The sequence below is a fragment of the Protopterus annectens genome, chromosome 5.part0, assembly GCF_019279795.1.
Source record: "Protopterus annectens isolate FY-2018-M chromosome 5.part0, PAN1.0, whole genome shotgun sequence".
In the NCBI taxonomy this organism is placed as follows: domain Eukaryota; kingdom Metazoa; phylum Chordata; order Ceratodontiformes; family Protopteridae; genus Protopterus; species Protopterus annectens.
Genome location: NC_056735.1, coordinates 728,529,902 through 728,553,589, shown reverse-complemented (window position 1 = coordinate 728,553,589; position 23,688 = coordinate 728,529,902). Strand labels below are relative to the sequence as shown.

General features: G+C 39.6%; 1 protein-coding gene across 2 annotated transcripts in view; it reads right to left on the bottom strand.

Moving 5' to 3' along the window:
• Window positions 1–23,688, bottom strand: part of WWC3 (WWC family member 3) — a 1,641,181-nt gene that overhangs the window by 230,186 nt on the left and 1,387,307 nt on the right. For both annotated transcript variants that reach the window (XM_044072574.1, XM_044072573.1), the window contains exon 16: window positions 13,126–13,296. In XM_044072574.1, coding sequence (XP_043928509.1) covers window positions 13,126–13,296 — 171 coding nt within the window. The remainder of the gene's footprint in view (window positions 1–13,125; window positions 13,297–23,688) is intronic.

Here is a 23,688-nt window from a genome sequence, read left to right as displayed (position 1 = left end):
GGGCTCCCTTGTTTATATTGCTTATACTCTTGTCTGATCACTGAGTAAAGTCAGGAAATATAAATACTTACAAAATTTCAAATGCTTTCACCCACTCATCCACCTGCACCCCCTTCAGTGTTGTACAAACGTATCATTATAAAATGGTTGTGTCAGCAATCATCAGATTTCAATAAAAACATGGGACAATCTGAATTCACTACAAAATCTATTTGATGAAGTTTACTGTATGAATGCTTTACTAGGAAACTCAAACTGGGGGCAACACTTTCCTATGTTTTTATTTCAATGTTTTAGATAGAATCGTTTATGAAAGGTTCAGTTTACAAGAATTCCACTGCACACTGATCAGGAATTGTCAATATCTACCAGCAGGGTGTCAACTTACATGAATTCCACTGCACGCTGATCAAGAATTTGACAAAATCTACCAGCAGGGTGTCATAAATGAAGTCATTACATGAAACAACTTAGTTGGCTATGAGTGGTGCTGAGTTCATATATCACTAGCTTTGAAAATGACAACTTGTAGTTTTCTGGGTAACCAACACCCTGCCACAGCATACACAATTTTTAAACAATGTAAATACTTTACTAACGCATTGTCAGTTTGAGATACTGTGCAATCTCTATATATTGTGCACTTATTTCAGCACTGATTGCTGACACAACCATTTTGAAATGATGTATTTATACAACACTGATAAAGTACACTCACGGCTAACAGCCCATACATTTTGGCAAAACCTGCAAGATCTACTGGATTTACAAAATCCACACACTGACACATTTTAGATTATAATCAGAAGTGCCTTAAAATCCTTGGGTATGCTGCAACTAATGCGCAGTTCTGCAAGTGAATAGAAGTTTTAAGGATTTTTGAAGTTTAAGTAGGTACTTTTGGTTAGTATACATTTTCAGTTTGAATCGGTCTTTTACTTCCATTTTTGAAACAGAAATCACTGCATTTTTTGCATTATTTTCTCTCTCTGTAAAAAGTGTGTTTTATGGTTTCATTTGGAACACTTTCAGCTAAGACATTACAGGGAAACTGGGCCAGAAAGGGCACTGGGGTAGAATTAGTGATTGCAAAGTCATTCCCAGTGAAACAGTCAGCCCACAGCATAAAACACAGGTTGTCACAATCAGCTGTAAGCAGTGTTCAGAAAAGTCTTTACATTCAACAGTGACTAGGCTGAAGTTCTGGAAGATGACTGGAGAGAGAGCACAAGAGTTCATGGGATTACTCAGGGCTCTAGCACTTCAGGAGGAAGAGCAAATATATACAGTTAAAGAAGAATGGCAGTGCCTCACGTAAGGACTACAGATATACGGACAAGCCAGGTATGGAAGCATAGCGCATAAGAAAATGGGTGGTGGAATGCTGAAGTCCAGGAAGTCATTGAAAGAAAGGAGTAGTGCAGGAAAAAGTGGGAGAGAGAAAAGATGGACCGTGCTACGAAGGAATACTGGTTGGCTAACAGAAGAGTTGCAATAGCAAAGACCAATCCATCAGAGGCACTCTACAAGCTTCTGGAAAGTGACATAGCAGATGGCATAAAGAAACAATCAGGTTGCAAGGCAAAGAAAGAAAGATAAAGAAGACAGTCAGACAACCTTTATAAGGCAAGAACTTGGTCAGCAGTCCGCAGGACAAAGGCAGATAGAAGGAGTGCTTCCAGCAGCTTCTGAATGAAGAAAATCTCACTGAAACTGTACTGCTCCAGACACAGCCTGTGAAATAGAAGAGGAGGAGCCCACCTTAGAAGAAGGAAGAACAACACTAAAGAAAATGAAGAAAAGGAAAGCAGCAGCCTTAGATACCGTCACAGCAGACATAATCAAGATGGTTGAGTGAGATATGGGAAAAACAGCTTCTGAGGGTACTCATAGCAATACAGTAGAGAGTTGATTATCCGAACATCAGTTATTCAAAACGTCAATTATCCGAACCAACCTTCCAAAGTTTTTGGGTAGGAAAAATCATAAAGTCTGAATATGTAAACATTATACGTATTCATTTCAGCATGTTTCTTGAGCTTGTACTAACTCGCTTGTGAAAAATATTCTTTATTGTCCACTGGAATCACTGAATGGTTGAAAAGTATATTCCTGCTTGCAGAAAAAACAAGACTTTAGAAGTTTTTTTTTTATCCAGTTCAATTATATGTTTGATTATCCAAACAATTTGATTGTCTGAACTACCCTAGGTCCGAATTAGTTTGGATAATCAACTACTGTATGGAGAGAAAAGTGTATCCCAAATGACTGCAGAATAAGCATACTAATGTCACTGTGTACAAGAACAAAGGGGACATCCACAGCTGTGGGCAGTACAGAGGTATCAAACTCCTGTCACATTACATGAAAGCTCTGGAAAGGATTACTAATAAACAAATACGCAGAGTAGTAGAAAGATTGGAGATGAGCAGTTTGGATTCAGATCAGGATACAGCACAAAAGACTCAATATTTGCATTTAGACAGACAGGAGAGAGGAATCTAGAGATGAGGAAAGAGTCCAGCTGGGCATTCCTGGATTTACAGAAAGCATATGACAAGGTCCCAAGAAAGTTGATTTGGGGAGTACTGCAGTGATTCGAAGTCCCAGAAACATTGGTAAAATTAGTCAGGCAATGTACAAGGACCTGATGATTCAAACAAGAACAGTGTGTGGACTTTCAGAGGGGTTCCCAGTGGGACTAGGTGTGCATCTGGGTTCAGCTCTGAGCTCACTGCTGTTCATACAGGAGATGGACTACATCAGCAAACAGGACAGAAGGGACAGATCAACAAAATTGCTGTATGCAGATGATGTGGCATTACAGGCAGACTCTGTGCAAGAACTTCAGCAAAGGTTTGAGGACTGGAATACAAAACTGAAGGCACATGGGATGAAACTGAGAACAGTTGTAATAGCAGCGGATGGGGAAATTAGAAGAAGCTGAGAATTCAGTAGAAGGGAAAATAGTGGAACAGGTTAACAGCTTCAGGTATCTGAGAGGGTTGGGTGAGAAGAATGGAAGTCTGAATGAGGAGGTCAAAGCTAGAATCAGGGGGCTAGAGCCAAATGGCACAGACTCTCATGGGTAGTGTATGAGAGAAGATTCCAAAAAAAGCTGAAAAGTATAGTGTAGGAAACAGTGGTGTGGCTAGTACTAGTGAGTGGTACAGAAACCTGGTAGTAAAGGCAGAGCAGTTGAGGAAGCTAGAGGTGATGGAAATGAAATGCCTGAGATAGGTAGTAGAATGTACACTATGGGACAAAGAAATGAGAAAATCAGAGCAGAAGCTGGAGTAGCTCCAATTGCAAAGAAAGTCAAAAAGAACAGATTATGGTGGTTTGGGCACGTGCTGTAAAGCAGAAGGCAATCTGTGGAAGAAGACTTGGGACAGACAGGAAGAAGGGAAGAAGAAATGAGGATGGCCAGCAAAGAGATGGATGAATTGTGTGAGAGAAGTCCTGTGATGTTCAGGCACGACTGTCGAAGGAGGTAGAACAGTGGCACTAAATTGAGAGAGAGGACAATAGTTGACATGACACCCTAACCTCATGCAGAAAATGAGAAAAAAGGGGTTGATGGTGATGATATTTAATATTACTTCCAACATTAGATAAAAATTAAATTGATTATATAAAGTAAAATACATTTCATATTAACATGTGAAAAGTGGGTTTGTGTACACTTTGTGCAATATGAACAAGATTACCCTGAATGCCTTTAGCATTTTATTCCATAAAGTCCATCCTTTCAAAAAGGCAGCAGTTTCTACTGCCTCAGATTGCATATTGTGATACATTATAGAAGTGCTCTCCCAACCCACCCCCCTAGAAAGAATAACTCCTGGTTAGTTTTATCAAGCTAACAAAGGAGCAAAATTAAAGAAAAGTGTGACTATAATTATTTCTGTCCTGAGCTTAAATGAGTCATCAGTGCATCAAACAGTACCCTGAATCCCAGCTAGAATAACAGGATTACAACAACTTTAGTGAAACATGCATTGGCTTCTACAGCAAACATATCTTCACCTGGGACCTGCATCATATAACCATGTCTGTTCTGCAGATAAAATAAGGAGAGTACATCAACAATAGCCATACTGAGACCTGCACAGATATTTTCAAGACATACAAGTTCATCTGGCACTCCCACCACAGAATCTGGTAAAAGAATCTAGCCAATTTACATTACTCATTATTTGTGAAACTGCAAGGCAAGTTAAACCCTTTGACATGTCCCTTTCACAAGGGACTTGTCCTGACACTGGCTCACAGACAACTACTGCCCCCCCCACCTGAGTCATGGAACACTTCTACTTTTTATCTGTCCCCTTCTCGTATGCCAGCTGCTATATATCATACAGGCTACCATTTGCTTATATCCTGGACACAGCATATGCTCACTGGATCGTAATGGGAACTAAGGCTGTTACCAAATTTTTTTTTCAGTAGTCTAGAACAGACTTTGCAAACTCTGCAGCCACAGCAAAGACTATCGCTGTCTGTAAAGTCACTGCCTCCCAACAGCAGTTTTTGCACACATAACACATTAGTGTGATTCAGCTGCATCCATAAGCAATTGGACAGGAAAAAAATATATTTAGCAACAATAATAAGCAGAATTGTGTAATAAAATGAGTGGAGAGAGGGGTGGGGCAAGTATAGCAAGAGGGATGGCAAAGCACAGCAACAGAAGGAGTAAGAGGTGTGGCTTTTAAAATGGTGACCCTAGGGGGAGCCTTAGGCTAAAATTTTGGGGGGAGGATGCCCTGCCAAGACATGAATGCCAAATGGCTTACCGCAATTGACCCGACCTACTCCAGCTACCCCATTCTCAAGCTAGGTTGCCTTATATAGCCATATAAGTCACTTCCAATAGGTTTATAGATTCATAGGTATACACTAGGCTAAAAACCACTATGGTGTTTATAAACTAGCCATGCGACCCAAATGTAACCCACACATTAATGCCTTATGGGTTATTTTAAGAGATGCAGTTAGGGCATGATTTAATGGTTGCCTGGACACAGGTGTCCAACCTGGGGCGAAATACTGATTTCCCATCAACTGGTCCAGGTGTTTGAACAGGGTTAGGGAATGGCTCTGCTTCACATGGATAGGAAGTCTATTCCAGTGAAAGGGGATTCTTTGAGATATGTACCTATCCCTTCAATGTGCTATTTAACTCACAAAGTTTAAATCCTTAGATCTAGTAGTTCTGGTGCTGTTCTTTTTGCAGATATGCAAAAGGTCCATCAGAGTGGGGTCCAAGGATACCTTTTATGCCAGACAAACTTCCTCTCAGCAGTCTGTAAGAAACAGAATACAGAGATATGGCTTTGAGGCTACAGAACATTGTGTTTATGCCCTGTATTCTTTTTGTGAGGAAACTCTGTGGACATTCCAGTTTTTGCATGTCCCTGGTCAGGAACACACACAACTCCATGAAGGGTCTGTTGATGGCACGATAACTTCCCTGGACCTAGATGCTATGAACTTGTTTATAAGTTGAGTGATAGAGAATGATTTTTCTAACAATCCTAGACACGTTGGTCAAAAGACAGCTTACTATCTACATGATTCCCCACATTTCTGACTACTGTGACTACTTTTAGGAATGTTTTATCAATGAGGTAGTTTTTCTGGATGTCTGACTTGCCAAAAAGTGCTCTTATGCTTTTTTTTCTGGCAACGAGTTTTCTACTATGGCTTTGGCAAAAGTCATTTGTTTGTGTTGGACCTTCTTGTAAGATGATAGAAACTTAAGCGGTTTCTATGACTGCTCCTAGCTTGCACTCATCTGCAAACTTAGTAAGCCAAATGCCCTTGATATTGTCCTTGACTACCAAAAAATAGATGCTAAAGGGGAGAGGACCCAGTACAGAGTCTTGGGGGACTCCACTGGTGACCACCCTCTTTGCAAAGGTAGTCTCTCCAGTTCTAACTTCCTGGGTCCTGTCTGTGAGCCAGTTGGTTATCCAGCAAGTTATGTAGATGTTTATGCCTAATTACGTGAGTTTGTTTACAATGTCTGATTGGGGTATTGTATCAAATGCCTTAGGTAGATCAAGGTAGGCCGTATGTACCATTTTTCCTTGGTCTATTGCCTTGGTGACCTTCTTAAAGAAGTTCACCAGGTTCAGTACACATGACCCGCCTTTGATGAAACCAAACTGGGTTGGGTCCAATATCTGAAGGTTTCCTTTGTCATTGTTAATCATTTCCATACTTCTTTCCATGGTTTTGCATATGAGACTAGTCAGACTAATAGGTCTGTATTTCCCAGGATTCGTTGATGGTCCAACCTTTAGCAGAGGAATGTCCGATGTAGTCTTCCATTTGCATGGTATGAAGTTTGAGCAGACACTGTGGTTGAACAGTGACACCAGTGCCCTTGATTCGTCATATTTCAGGCTATTTGGAAGGCATCCTGGGAAATTATCTGGGCCCATCTTGTTATATTCCTAGTCCTACAGAGCGAATCTAAGACCTGCTCTCTACTGATAGTTCGAAAGATTATGTCAGATGGTATTTCCTAGGGGTTATCTGGGGGACACAAGTATAAGTCAACCATATCAGCATCTGTCAGGTAATGCAGTCTTGTCACTGTTGTTGTACACAACCGGACTCCATCCATTCCATCCAAGTCGGCACATAGTTATATAATACAGTAACAACATGTGTCAGAGTAACATTAGTCTGCTGCTATTGGTTAATTACTCCAGTGAATATTATTTTCCTTGCAATGGTGTGACAGGTCTTACTTGTTACAGCTACTCTACTAGAAGCATTCTATATCATCATTAGCAGCAGCACAGTATCTGTCCAGTGAATATTAAAGGTGTGAGAGGTCATACTTGTCACAGCTACTCTATTAGAAGCATTCTATATCATTATTAGCAGCAGCACAGTATCTGTATTCTGAATGTACACTTATGTATATTATCCTCAATCAGCCAAAGACAGGACCAACATGAATATGTAACATCTGGTTTGCCTTTTGTTTCAACTATAGGAAAAAAAAAAGAAATTTAAAATATTAAAATTAAAATTAAGGTTCCTGTTTCTGCTTGCTACTGTCTTTGCCTGTTTCATGTTTAAGCTCTGGTAACATTTACCCTAATTTACGTCTGTTGGTTGAAAGTATAGCTGCTCATATAAATTATGGCTGGGTGAAAGTTACTGGGGCAAGCTAACCCACACTGATGCAAAGAATACAAAACAAAACACATTTAATTCAAATGTAGCGCTGTCTTTATCAGCCACCCTAGCTATGTCATACAAACTTGTCTCAAACCAACTGACACTAAAGCAGAGATAGCTCCACTGAACTACAGCATATAGAGAGGCACAGGTCACAAAGTCACTGATGGAGTGGAAATCCGCTAGAAGAATAATCTAACCTGCTTCCTTTGTAATACACAGATTCCACAGTCATCACTCAAGGAATTACTGCAGGCATATGTAAAAAACTGAGTAAAGGCAAGCAGTTTTTGATGGCACGTATTTACATGCCTCCTGTAAAAACTGAATGTGTGCAGCAGATGAGGCACTCCACTGGCTCTCTACAAGTCTGAATGCACTGTCATAGGTAACGTTAACAATGATAGGAAGTTAACCCCTTAACACTGATGGGAAGTTAACCCCTTAACACTGATGGGAAGTTAATCCCTTAACACTGATGGGAAGTTAATCCCTTAACACTGATGGGAAGTTAACCCTTTAACATTGATGGGATGTTAATCCCTTAACACTGATGGGAAGTTAACCCCTTAACACTGATGGAAAGTTAACCCCTTAACCCTGATGGGGAAGTTAATCCCTTAACAATGATGGGGAAGTTAACCCCTTAACATTGATGGGAAGTTAACCCCTTAACACTGATGGGAAGTTAACCCCTTAACATTGATGGGAAGTTAACCCCTTAACACTGATGGGACGTTAACCCCTTAACATTGATGGGAAGTTAACCCCTTAACACTGAAGGGACGTTAACCCCTTAACATTGATGGGAAGTTAATCCCTTAACACTGATGGGAAGTTAACCCCTTAACATTGATGGGAAGTTAACCCCTTAACACTGATGGGACGTTAACCCCTTAACACTGATGGGAAGTTAACCCCTTAACACTGATGGGAAGTTAACCCCTTAACATTGATGGGAAGTTAATCCCTTAACACTGATGGGAAGTTAACCCCTTAACATTGATGGGAAGTTAATCCATTACTGCATTTAGTTATCCTGCTTTACAGCTATAGCTTCAAGTAAGTTATTTTACTCAGATTCTGGACCAAAAGAGCCTCAAGTCAGGACAGCATACATGATCAGCTTTCTCCTATCTCCCCAAAGAACATCATAACAGCTGGTGTAATGGCTAAAGTCATCAGTGATCACTATTGTTTGTGGTGTGGAACCACACTAAAGTCTTCACGTTTCAGATATACTGTTTTTATAGAAATCTGAGACAGTCTGATCCATTTCAATAGACCAGGACAATTTACTCTGATTTTCTAAAATTCTCAGCCAAAATGATCTACTGTCCTCTTTCAAGAACTATTAACAGATCTATCCAGAAAGGATATGACCGTTCAATTTAAATGCAGGCCCTCAAAGTTCCTCTGCTTAAAAGTGGACCTATAGTCTTACAACAAAGCAACTACCAAACTGTCCTCCTTTCAACACTCTCAAAAAATCTTTGAGAAGTGTGTTACCGAGAATCTACTACATTACTTAAATATTTTTTTTACAAATTCCAATATAATTTCTAATTCCCAGATTGGCTTTCGGTCCTACCATAGTATTGACTCTGCCCTCCTCATTACTGTGTAGTACATATCTAGTCAAACTTTGACCAATTAGTTGCTGTAGTTCCTCTTTCACTTCTAGAGAGCCTGTGACATTGTCTGTTCCTCTAGGCATATATTGACACTTGCCAATCAAGGACTAACACTCATTGTTACCAAATGGCTTACTATTGAACAATAGAGAGCAAGCTGTAAGATAGAACATTTATCTCTCCCTCCCTCTCTGTTAGTGAATGCTGGACTAGTTCCTCAGAGTTCTGTTCCAGAGGGCCACCTTCTTAACAATATTGGTGAATGACATGGTTAACCATTATAGTATCAGTATGCTGATTGCTCAATTACTGTCCTATGTGAGCTTACTACTTCCTGGATGCAGTGTTTGGGCTTCAAAGTTCTTTTTTTCTTCTTTTTGCATTTATTCTCTTGTATTGTGACATACATTTTTGGTTTAAATCTTAATGCAAGCAACCCTTAATCTAAGCTGGTTTCACATAAATCATGAAGTCTAGTTTTACAATAATCCTTTGCTCCTCCCTTTGTGAAACTGTCTCTCCTTGAACTGATCATTTGGTATTACTGCAATAGAGTGTCCACCTACCACAAAAAGTGATGTCATCTAAACTTCTTGGTTGCATTCATTTTAATTAAAATTTGACCTTCATAGAAAGAATATTATAACGGAGTCCATTCAGAATCTCTATATTGGATTATTGCCAACTCCCCAAGACAAGGTAGAATATGCATACAACAGGATACCCTCATTTACTGCTAGCCATTACGGAAGATCACATTATTGTCTGTTCCTGCACAGATTACAATGATTAGAGTTCTCCTAAAAACTGACTGCCACACAATTACGTTTCACACGAAACCTGTTTGCTACTCAAAATGCCCCTCCTTTTATGCATCTATATCATAAAGGCACAGTTACCATGAGCACTTCGTCAGAAGACTGTCTGTAGTCTCAAAGTTAAAAAAACAAATTTTAGTGACTCAGTACACTGTTGCTGTAGGCAAATTACAGGAGAAACAAACTCTCCAATAACTTGTGATATACTGCCTATAACAGCTACTTCAAATCATCACTAAAAACAGTTAGTAGCCCAGGTAACTGGACTTGTAACTGTACTTGTAATTGTGTGGAAACACTTAAGGGGTTGTTCCAGTTGATTTAATCCACATTAGATTTATTATCTGTGTTTCTCACCCTACTTACTGTACAGACTTTAAAACTGCAATGTTTTTTGGCCTAGTCAAGATACTTTTCAAACTTTATTTTGTGGATCATTCTAGTTTTGACTCTTTCTACTCTTTGCATCCAACCACTCTGATGTTTTAATTGATGCTTGTGATACTAGAACAACAGCACCAATATTCTGGCTAAACTACATCTGTCTAATTTTTGTTTTGAACATCAGAAATTGTTATTTCTTTTCAACAGTTCTGCCCACTTCTCAATACAAGCTTAATACACTCATTCAGAAGCTAAACCATACACTCTTCAAACTTTTAGCATCAACCTGCTGGAATGATACACTAAATGACATCAGACAAACTGAAACAGCTCAGCTCAGGCAGAAACTAAGAGATCATGTGCTCAGGAATAATAGTACTTACTTTACAGATTCCAGCTAAGTAACACATACAGTTGTGCTTCAGGTCTGTGTGCAAATGCAACCATGACTGATGGCTAATCCTATCTTTTTTACACACTGCAATTGCCATTGTCTCTTCTCATTTAGACCTTTTTGGCAAACTGTATAATTTGTAAACAATATCTATTATTTCAATTCATGTATGCATCAAAAACACCTGCAATACATACATTAGCTTAATCCATATGTTTTGCTAAAAAATTCAACTTGCATTCTTTGCTACGGCTGTTTTGTGGTCTTTGTCTTCTTAACTTCATTTATGGATGAAAAGGAACTACAGACCAGTTCAGTTACGCAGTTAACAAATGTGATAAATAAAGAAATAGATAAATCTTAATAACAGATAAATCTTAATAATTACACACACACGTTTTCCTACATTTGTATTACCGCTGCTTATATGTGCTTGGTCACTTATTCTGTGACTAGCCATACTTTGTTCTGTTGTTGATAATTTTCTTCCCAGAACTCAGGTGAAAATACCTGACGGACATTGCAGTTACCAAATATAACAGTGACCACTGTTTACAGCCTACATGAATTCAATATCCACACCACTGAATCCTAATATGCAGATCATCACTACAAGCCAATTAATATGTAATGTGGATATCCCACCACTGCCAACAAATTACTATGTGACGCCCGTGCACTGGCCCAGTAATCAAGGAGTCTCAGTCCTCAACACTGGCAACAGTGAGGGATGTACACACTGGGAGGATGACAAGTACACAAACAGTAAAGAGTAATTTCCCTTAAGAGCAAACAGAGACCACAGTCAGTCTGGGGCTGGTTTCTCCCTCTTTCTTTAGATCACCAATAAGACTCCCCAATGGCACAGTTATGGAGCTGAGTCCTTAGCCAGGGTTCCAAGCCAAGTCCTCCAACACTCTCTCTGTCCAACCAGTGCTTTGTGTCCCTCTTGGAGATTTGTTTTACACACACACACACACACACACACACACACACACACACACACACACACACACACCCCTGGGAAAGGCTGGCACAGATTTACTAGCTATGCCCCGTTCAGCCCAGACTATAATGTAGTTATCACTGCCACCAGAACCCCTTATCAGCTACTTTAAACCCCTTAACAAAGGGTGTCCGATCCTACTGTGTAATGTTACCATTAATCCAAATGGTAATCTGACCAAGAGCAAGGCTGTTAGGAGTGGTCTGCACAGTGGCACCAAATAAATATGCAAGCACTCTCAGAGCTTAAATATGTCTCACAAATATCAGCCACAAAGATAGGTTTAAATATGTTTAGTAATATATAATAAAAGAACAAGAACATACTCAGTAACTCATAGTAACTTCAGAGTTCAAAATCACAGGAAATATTTAAAACAACATTGCGGGACAGTCTCAAATAAATACAGAAAACATCTAAACTAATCTTTACTATATTCCTTACTAAATCTAAAAGAAATTACTGTACCTAGTTAACTTACAGCTAGGCAAATGTGGTGAATGGATCTTCTTAGCTGATGTTGTTGTCAGGTCAAAGACAAATACAAAATGCCCAGCCTCTTTCTCAGAGACTTCTTAAATTAATAGCAAATATTACTGCTGGGGTAGCTGCCAGTATTACATCACTTTGTGTCATCTGACCTTAGTTCCTATGTTAAACCCCAGCATTTAGCATCTCCCTGTGAAAACACATAAACAAGGACCCTTCTTAAATCTTTGCAGCTGCAGGAAGACATAAAACAATAAACGCAACACAATACAGAAGGCTCCCTAGTTTTAGACATCATGTCTCCTTTGCTTCATTGAGACTAACTTTTATGGCACAGTTATAAAACAATTTAATTTCAACTATTTTCTTGAAATTTTGCAAGTTCTAGTTTCCACTATTAAAACATATACATTTACACAGGTACAATAGTTTATATACATGTTTGTTCTTTTCTAGTAGGGACACTGTGGATATATCTTTAAGCTCAGTACTGTACAAACCCTTTCACACACACTTCTGTACCAGCAGTTTGATATACATATAACACACAAGCATATGAATCATGTTGATTTTCACAAATGACACATAACCATTTACAAAATTCCAGACAGCTGTGCTGGCAGTATCGCCCTCTGTCACATTTCTATATAAATCATATTAATATTCACAAATGATATAGAATTATTTATAAAAATTCCAGATAGCTAGGCTGACAATATTTCCTTTTGTGACAGTAGCATTAGCAAACTAGGCTTTGAACTATTATATCATAACCCAACAGTCAAGTACAAAGATATGCCAGTAACAATTGAAGAAAAGGTACATAAAAAACATAAGGACCAAAATCAGCTGCAAGTTAGAGGAAAATGATCTCTGAGAATTGGTAAAAAGTGTGAGAGAGATTGAGAGATGTGAGAGAGGGTAGATGGGCTTACACATGAAGCAATTTCACAAAAACTATAGTACGCTAAAGACCTGTATTAAAAGTAGCCATAAATACAATAGACAGCAATTATGAAAAATAGTGTACATCCTTCAACCTCTGACATGTGTGCTTCAAGTCCTATTTTGACACAGCCTGCACAGAGTGCAAACCAACTACATCAGACAGCAGCAGGTAGAGTTATAAACAAGAATTGGTAGCTTACAACATATCTTATAACATCTAGGATTGATAAGCAATACATGCAAGCCTACCGCTGTTTTCACTAATGTAGCTGTTCCAGAACACTCCAAGGAACTCTGTCTCAGTTGATTACTGGTTTCTGGTCTTTGTGAATCCACAGTGGTAAAAGTTTGAATGGTGTACCAATCTAAAACTACATCCCTAGGAATTTCAAACTCTTCGAAGCTTATATGAGCAACACCCTAAAAGAAACGTAAGAAAAAAACATATCAATAAATATTTGGAAGTAATTACTTTTGCTGCATAAACATTCTTTCATATTGTGTATATATATATATACATGAATGCACAAGCATGCGCGTGCACACACACACACACACACACACACACACACACACACACACACACACACGTACATGTTGTGGCGACAACTAAGTGAATCATGTATTTCAGATGACACCGGCATTTTCTAGCCATGCTTTTTTTTTGCTCTCCCCCACAACCTCACTCAGTGGCTCTATTCACTCTATCAACCCATTCATATTAGGTGGACAGGAGCTGGGCATTACCAGGCAAGATGAGAGATGTATAGCCCATTCATTCCTGCCCAGAGAGCACAACTTGCCCTCCATTCCCTCAGAAGTATGCGGTGGTAGAGAGCATGCCATCTTGCTGGTCCTGCAGCCAATCCTCTCTCCATGGAAGCAACCCCCTCACCCTTCTGCAGTTCCCCTAAGCCTGCAACTGCAATCTCCCAAGGAGAAGTAAGCCTCCAGATGCCATGCTCCCCTTGCCTTCCTTGAGCTTTATGTAGGATAACACAGTGGAACTGGTTGGCTTGGAATCCACTGGGTAACACATAATGCTTACACTAGAGGTCACACTTGTGTAAGCCAGAAGGGCCTCCCTCTCACAGAATGGCTAAAATGGCAATAGCCGCTCACTCCCATCCTTCCTGTCCAGCTCATATAGGCAGCTGAGCTTCTACTTGAACTGGGGTCTCCAACTTCAGTCAAGGTTTTATACACAGCTGGCACCACCTATTCCTTCTTGTTGTTCCACAACAATAATTACTATTCAAAAATGTGAACAGAGGAAGCTGAACATCTGCACACTTTCATTTTCACCTACATGGCTGCAGATATGTAGGCTACCGAATACTCTCAAACTTAACAAGAAATGTATGCACTTTTTAAAACCAGTTTATACCATGGGTACCTATCACTTTTGTGTAAGTGACATGCCTCTGCATGGAAAAATCATGTTTTGTTTTATCTGATTTGATTTAATTTGAATTATTTAAGTTTGTATGTAGGCATTTTGTTTGGGCAGTTTTCATTTTCATACAGGAACTGGATCAAAAACTCCATTACAGAAAAAATAAACACAAGATCAAAGAAAAATAGTAGTACATGAAATGAGCTACAAAAAACATAGCTCTTTATTAGCAGTCAAAATATTTAAAATGCACCTGATAATGCAGTTCCCTATAGTACAATGTTCATAAGAGTGACACGGACATACTTGTAATCACCTCTACTGCATATGGCAAAAGACATTTAAATCTAAATTAGATAATCAGTTTTAAGAAGGGAACTTAGGCAATTATGTATACATGGAAATAGTGCTAAGATTTTTGCAAACTAACTTAAGGCATTTGGGAGGCTATTCTACCTTTCTGTGAAGAATTGGCACGGGGAACAGAACTTAGAAGAAAAATTCTGTGTCTTGAATATACCCTGGTGGGAGAATATAAGGTTCCTGTTACACTTAAACCTGAAATGCAAGTTTTTTTTATTGCTATTATAAAGCAATTTATGTGTGAACACTGACTGTATGACCTAGCTCCTGGAGTGTAGGCTGGACCAGGCCAGCTTTTGCAGTGCTGTACAGTGGTGGGTAGACAAGAGCAGCCTTACTGCCAACCTAGCAGTTCTGCTGCATCCATTCTGCTCAACACATTCTTACTTAGATTTCCCATAACTATCAATTCATAACATAACTTAAGGAATAGTAGTACTACTCTAGCTACCAATCCTCGACATCTTTCTGACAGAAAACTTAAATTCATTTACAAACCTAGCAGCAAAATACATCTACTGATCTGTTCAACAGCAGGGCATGATCTGGTAAAGCAAATGCTCTTGAGAAATGTAGAAAGATGGCAGCTGAGAGCAATCCTTTGTCAAAGCTTGTTGTGACTTAGTTAACAAGTCTAACTAGCGCTGTGTGACTACTTTTCTCTGGTCTTTATCCAAGTTGATGTTCAGTACACAGGTGGCGTATGGAGAGGTACTTCATAAGTGCAGACATATTATTTTAAACATATTCGGTAACAGACTGAGAATACAAAAGAGCCTGTAATTTTCAACTTTAATTGAATAACTCCAGCTTTGGACAGTATGATTACTTCGACCACCTTCCAGACATGTGGAACACAACCCTTTGTAAGAATTCTGTTAATGATTAATTCGACTGGGTTCACAATGAACCTTATACATGCTGGGGAAAGTTTTCTAATGAAGTAAAATCAAGATCCATTACCTTACACAGAAGTGTATAACTAGCCATCCACATGTTGGTTCAAAGGTGAAACTATTATTTGTTGTACATTATATCACTGATGGTATTTGCTGGCTGAGGAAAGCTCTTGTTAGTTGTTCTGCAAATGATGTGAAGTAAGTAAGCCAAGTACATATTCAGTATGCAACCTACTTCCAAGTGGATCATTTTTATATATGATTGTCACTAAGAAAGATGTTATCCTCAAAACTACTACAGTCTCTGAGGTTGAGAAAAAGAAAATAGTGTTTGGGGGGAAGTTGTGTGTTTGCAAAACAGCCTGCTTTGATGCATTGTATGAGGGACAACATACGGAGTTAGACTGAAATAAATCCCATCAAGGATTCATCCTGGCCGTAATGGTGATAGAGTCTTCCAATGTGCACTAACAAGGGTGCCAATTCCTTCATGATTGGCAGAAGGAGTAGAAGGAAGGAAAGAATTGGAGGTATCTGTTACCCAGCTGGGGCTGCTGGGATATATTCAAAAAAATGAAGCGGGGGTGGGCACACAAAAATGCCAACATGACTACCACTTTACAGAATGTCAGTGTCAGTCCTAGAGTAACTAAATGTAAAAAGGAGGTGGGAAAGCATTGTAGAGACATATGTATCATACAACTACACAAATCAAAAACTGGTCAAGTAGTATCCATGAAAACAAACAGTTGGGAGATATATAATCTGCCAAATGGCTGTCAAAGACAGTTTTCTTTACTGAGATATCATTCCAGCATTGTTACTTCTGTACAGTACAAGTATTACTATTGTAAATGTATGTTTTCTTTATCATATTCTGTGAAATTGTATATGTAAATGTCATTTATTGGAGCTTTCCCTCCAGGCCTCCTCTGAAATCCGGCATTGGACTTTGCTGGCAAAACAAAAACAAACAAACAATGAAATGGTGTGGGATAGGATACAAATATGGTGAAACAGCAAAGCAGAGACAGAACAAAAATGACAACACAACTGCTAAATGGCCTAATCTCATTAGTACAGGTCATCTTACCTTTCACTACAGAACTTAAAGGGATAACTGCAAAAGAAAAGCACAATCTAAATGGGAAAGAACATGGAATGGCTTAAAAAAACAATGGAAGGAGATCCAGGACTATGTGATAAAGTGTCTTCCTATTGAAAGTCGGCACTCAAAACGCCAAGTGCCAAAAAGCCAAAAGAGAAAGACCGAAGACCCAGATGAGTAAATCTCAAAAATCGCTCTTTGCCTTAAAACTTCTTTTTGCAGGGGAGTAAGCCCCCCATACCCCCAACTTATATATACCAACTCAGAGATCACCATACATCAGATAAAAGGGAATATTCTGAAAAATAGCATTTCAAACTTGGTATATAGATGCCCGTTCTTCTGGCCATTCAGTCTCCACATTTTGGGACTTGCTCTGGCAGGGCCTGACATTTCAAATGGTTATCAATAAAGCTTAAAAGACACAAAAAGGATGACAGAGAACTTCAGATTTGAACTCAGTGGTTGGAAGAAAAATTAGGCAATTTAGAAAATCAAACCTGATGTAACAACCTCAGAAGGAAAACAGGTTGGGAAGTCCATTACATTTACTGAAAGAGAAACAGGAGTACATTTGTCAGGTATAAAGTCTGCTGAGGTGGAAGGGACCAAAAGTGCAATTACAGTACAGTAACTATAGCAGAGGTTTATAACTACTCATCCAGATGTTGGTTCAGAGGTGAATGTATTACTTGTTATACACTCTATCAATGGTATTTCTTGGCTAATGAGAGATTGTGATAGATGTTCTGCAAATGTTGTAAAGTAGTCTTAAAGTATATATTCAATATGCAAGCTATATCCAAGTGGATCAGCTTTAAATATAAGATTATTACTACGAAAGATGTTAATGTTATTCTTAAAACTATTACATATAAGCATAAGCCCTGGATTGATGATCCATTGAACACCTCAGCTTGAGAAAAAGAAACAGAGTGTGTGTGTGTGTGTGTGTGTGTGTGTGTGTGTGTGTGTGTGTGTGTGTGTGTGTGTGTGTGTGTGTGTGTGTGTAAAACAGCCTTGCTTTGATGCACTGCATGACGGACAATATAAGGAATCAGAGACTGAAATAAACCCTACCAAGGATTCACCTGGCCAAACTGGTGAACAAATCTCACCACAGTGCACTAACAAGGGTGACAATCCTCTTATGAGTGGCAACAGGGTTAGAAAGAAGGAAAGAATTACAGGTGTCTGTTACCCAGCCGGGCTGCTGGGGTGAAAAAACATAGTGATATATTAATGATGTAAAAGAGCAAATACTATTGAAAACACAAGATCAACCAAACAGCACTAGGATAGCAAGCTGTCTGTTACTGCAGCACTAGACTACAGAAGAAAAATGAGTTTCCACCAGCTCATTAAAAGACAAAAAGATATTCTTCTGCACTTCCCTTCCCTCTTATGTTTTCACTTTAGGGAAATTACATTTAGTTTCACGTTACCTGTGGAAACCTGTGCAGCAATGCATAATATAGAAACTAAGATAAAGAAAGTGTTCGCAGCAAAACAGCCTAAAACAGCAGTAAGTTGAAGGGAAATGGATAAAGTTGAAAAAGAGGTCAAAAGAAAGGAACATTTGATTTCAACTACTCCTTGCAAGTCACAGACTAAGAGCACAGGATTTCCAAAAGTGGCAACCTTCTTAAACAGAAGAAAGTGCAGACAAAAGTAAATCTGTACCACTAAGAAACAAATCTGTTCCACTTTAGGAGGACTAGTTTGATGTTGATGGGAGTGAGTCTTCAGTATTTATGACTCCTGGTCTGCCAATACAAGAAAAGAAACAAAGGGACAGTGCCATGAAAGGAAAGTCTACTTAGGAACACATTAGAGGAAAGTAGGGAGGGTAAGAGCTATTGAAAGGTGAGGAAAACAAGTACAATGATCCCATTTTATCAAACCACACCTGGTGGGTCAGCAGCAAGTATGCATGCTTGGACATAGTCCTGGAGCATAGTGACTGACATGCCAGACATATAACCCCCCTCCCCAACTGAACAATATAATTATATTGCATATAGAATGTTGATGTTGCGAGGAAATACTGCATGACTGAACAGGTAGTAGTAAATGCAACAACATTTTACTGGTGTGAATATGAAGCACCATTTTTCAGCTCACCCCAAAATACTTGCCACAACAGTGAGCAGAAAAAACATAAAAACAACACAAAAACATTTTTTGGCATGAGGGCCCCTGCATCCCCCACCCCACCCTGAGTATGTATGTGTGTGTGTGTGTGTGTGTGTGTGTGTGTGTGTGTGTGTGTGTGTGTGTGTGTGTGTGTGTATATACCAACTCCATGATCACACCACAGTGAAAAAAAGGGAAGAACCCCCTCAAAGTGCATCGCTAGCATGCATAATACAATATATTGTGGTGAAACTCACTGTGACATTAAACTTTCACTCTAAAGCCACACTGGGACTGTAGCAACATAATCGTGTAACTATACCTAACCACAAATGGTGCAGGAGGACTATGCTTTAGGAATGTAGGACAACCAACTTGTGACTTGTGCTTCAGGCACTACTACAATATAACGGTCAGGATTCGTTGTGAAGGCAAACTGTTTGAACTTCTTCCAATTATACTGGGATGGAGCTTTGCAAGAATTGCACTTTTCTGCTGAAATGTTCAACTACATGAGGGTTATGACTGGCAGACAAAGAACAGTGTTCTTGCCCCAGCATAATATCTGATCATATACTTTAAAAGTTGCAGTTTGCAATGTTCTGCTAGTTAACAATTCTGCACAAACTGTATTATTAAAATAAACGTATTATTTGAGTAGGTATAATGCAATCATATATTGGTCAATGGTTTTGTATGCATTACTGCTACAGTTTACTGTTTGTTGCTCTTTTACTTATTTATTTATTTATTTATTTTTCTTGTATTTGAAATTATGAGACATGATATTCTGAAAACCCACAAATATGAGGCCATTAATGATAAATGTCGAAGGACAGATGGAATAATTGTGTGACACTCTCTTGAAGAAATCAAATGTGAAGACAAATGTGCTAACATCTGAAAAAGGGAAAGAAGTGATGCTCAGACATGATCACTCTGGAAAACATCAAAAGCAGTAGAAGGTGAGGAAGATTGTAAGGAAAAGGCCATTGACGAGGGGAAGGTGGTCCACACAGCCTACCTGGACCTCGCAAAAGCCTTCGATACAATACCCCACTCGGGCATAATAGATAAGCTCACCAGCTTAAATATAAACCCCTATGTCACTAGATGGGTTGCAAACTGGCTCAAGGACAGAACCCACATGGTTAGAATTGCTGGAGCCATGTCAGACTCCAAACCAGTTACAAGTGGCGTCCCACAAGGCTCAGTCCTGGGACCTCTCTTGTTCAGTATATATTTCTCGGCGGTACAGGCCAACACGGAAGGACTGTGGCTGACCAAGTTCGCAGATGACTGCAAACTGGGCGTCATAATCAACTCTCCAGCCGACACAAGCATCCTCCAAAAGGGCCTCATAGAAACAGACAACTGGTGCCAGAGCCATGGCCTCAAGCTAAACGCCAAAAAGTGTATAGTCATCCCCTTTGGCAAAAACAAAGTGCCCACAAATTACCACATAGGTGGTAATCCATTAAGTACAGAAGAAGTCATTAGGGAAATGGGGACCCAAGTTGATAGCAATCTCTCATTTGACAACCACGTGGCCAAAGTGGTTAGAAAAACATTTTATATAGCCCACCTAATCATGAAGGGATTCACATCTAGATCAGGGGAGGTCATCGTGCCTCTTTACTCATCCCTCATCAGGCCCATAACTGAGTACAATGCCCCTTTTGGGATGTACCTTACCAGACACCTGCAGCAACTGGAAAGACCCCAAAAGTACCTCACCAAGAGGATCAAAGGGCTCAAACAGATGCCATATGCTGCCCGGTTAAAGAAACTCCAGCTCTACTCAGTGGCATACCGCCTGCTCAGAGGCGATCTGTGCCTGACGTATAAAGCCATGTCCAACCCGAATTAATGGACATGCTGCACCTCAGAAAATCCAAATCCCATCGAGCTACGCTCAAGAGACTTGAACCTCAGCACTGAAATAAATAGGACATGCTGGAGGGACAGATTCATAACCCAGAGGCTCCCTTCACTCTGGAATAAAATCCCAGTCCAGGTTAGGCAGAGTCCCACATTGACTCTCTTCAAGAGGAATCTTGATGAGTGGATGGGAGATCGTAGGTTTACCCCGGCTATCACTTCTGTGTCACTGTTAGACAGAGGCACAGTATACTAACCTCAAAAAAAGGCATAGCAAAATTAATTTAAAATGGGTGGCGAAAACCAAACACACTCTGGCTAGGCTTATAAATGCCCTAGGGCAAATAGCCTAGTATGAACCTATGAACCTATGAACCTATAAAGCAATGAAGAAGGAAGGGAGAAGTGGCACTGAAAAAACTGACATCCTGCATGATCACCAGCCTGTAAAAGCAGCCCATACCATTGCCACATATAAGTATAGCACAATGTAAGGAATGCAGAGACTAGACAGCATGGCACCAGGCAGAGGGCCAGTGCATGCATCACTGCATCAGATTTGTTGTTCTCTGTTGCACAAATGCTCACGCAGCATGCAAAGAAGGATGCTAAATATAGCACAAAATGTCAAAAACTGCTACACACACATATACATTCTGTTAAGGAAAGAAAAAACCTTCCAGCAGAATACAAGCAACACTTAAGATGGTACACAGACAGCCAAGCTGGGTTATCTCACATAAACATCGTGCACCAATGCCTGTAGGTGGCCCTCTGTAGTATATGTCTGCTGATTTTGCAGAACAGCAAACTCCCTGTTTGCTAAACATATTACTTATGGGGATGTAACTTGAGAACCTCTGCCTCAAACACCATGCAGACATCAATGATCTGGTTTTGCTTGTCCTGTAGTTTGTGGAGGTGCTGTGCAGACACATTTTGTGAAGACAGCAGACTACAACCTGTGGTGTCAGAACTCAACAATGTGTTACTGTGCTTGGAGTGTCCTGACACTAGCGAATGAAATTAGCTCCAGAACTCTGGGGGATGCTGTGACAAAAGCATACTTTAATGACTGCTCTGTGTTCTTGGCCTCAGTGGCCTGCCATGTATACAGCTGTAGTTTAAGTATTCAATTACTGGTGCAGTTACCCTTCTGGAAGTGTCCTTACAGCAGTGGAGGAAAGCTGGTATTTCTTCCAGAAGGTGGTAGCTTAGTGCAAATATAAGATTCTTCCATATGTGCTAGAGAGATGAGCCTGCTTTATCTGACACCCATAGAAAAGCCACATCAAAGGGGACCCTGAACAAAATGTGGTAGCCAGCCACAGATTTTTATATCTGTAAGGTCCAGGAGCAGTGTCTGTTGTGGTGCATTTTTAGTGAAGCCATGGATGGGTACAGCTGTTTGTATACATGGCTGTGTGCTGGAAATGTTCCATCCATAACAATGATGGCTTACTCCCCACACTGATGATAGGTCTTGTATAGGCCACACTAGTGTGTACAACTACAGCTAACCTTTTTCCTCACGGCACAGGTAACCTGTTATAAGCAGCTAGTTCTTCCCCTTCTACAGTATTTAGTTATCTCCACTCAACTTGGACAGTTCAACGGCATGAAAAATCCCACTTTCAGCTGCGACCCATGGAGAAAGTCTGAGAACAAATGTAACAAGACATTGGCTGCAATTCTTAGACAAACAGCCTACAGTGCAGCACTAGTTAGTGGCGGGGCAAAGCGAAGGACGACTCAGACACAGTTAGTAATGCAGGCCTTCTTATCTAACAGCCACTCTACAAAGTGAACTCCCACAGACTACGTTCATTTATGAATCCTTACTATGGTATGCATTAATTAATGGTCTGTTAACATCTGCAACATTTTCAATTTGTAATCCCCTTGTTCAATTCTAGTATACATTTGAATTGCGTGAAACATTTGAATTGTGTGAAACAAAAACAATATATGAAAGAGTCAGTAAAAAAAGTTAAAGGCAAAATGAAACAGTAAGGTGGGGGAAGAAAAACACTAGTTTTGTTATTATCAGAGGATATTAGGTTTATGGTATTAACCACTGATTAAGAACTTGATTGTAGCCTGTATTCATTTTATGCATGACCATTTTCACACGAGTAACATATCTATAAACTAGTTATGAATGGTTTTAGCTATTATTCAGTCTTATTTTGTTTGAGATGGAGTTCCATATTTTTGCTGCATATATTAAGTGGAGTAAGTCTCCAAGGTATTTATTTGATTTTGTGTTTGAAATCTTAGAGATCTTATTAGGTTGTATTTCTGTACTAGGCTGCCATAGATAAGATTTATGCTTTACTTTTAATTGCATGAAAGTAAGAGAATTTTGAAGTTCTAATTAATGCAATTTCTTCAATGCTACACAGAGGAATGCTTTGCTAAGAAGATTTGCAACAAATTTAGCTATTTTATCACAGCACTGCTCTCCAAATTCCATGGTGGTACGGCGGTAGTGTTGTTACCTCACAGCAAGAGGTTCTCCCATTCGACTCTCGGCTTGGCAGTGCCTTCTGTGTGGAGTCTGCATGTCCTCCCCGCGGTTGGGTAGTGTTCGAAAGACATGCGTGCGTAAATGTGCGTGCCTTCGTTGAAGGTTGGGCGTCGAGCTGGCACCTCGGCATTTCATAAAAATCTACTGCCAATCATTAGCGGACCGGAGTTCCGCTGTGGCGACCCCTTACCGGGAAAAAGCCGAAAGACAAACATCACAGCATTGCTCTGGATAATTTAATTTGTTGAATATTGATAGGAAAATAGTAAAAGTGCCTGTGAATTTGTAGTAATTAATCAGATAGATACACTATTCATTTGTATAGCATTCTTAGCTTTTGGCTTGTCTTCCATATTGCATAATAAATGTGTTAGGAAATTACAGTTGTTGATCACTAATTAATGTACATAGTGGAAAGTCATCTAAAAACTGTCGTACTGAGGTGTGCAACTGTTTTACGCATGTCACTGATGAACAATATTAAAAAGTAAGGGACCTA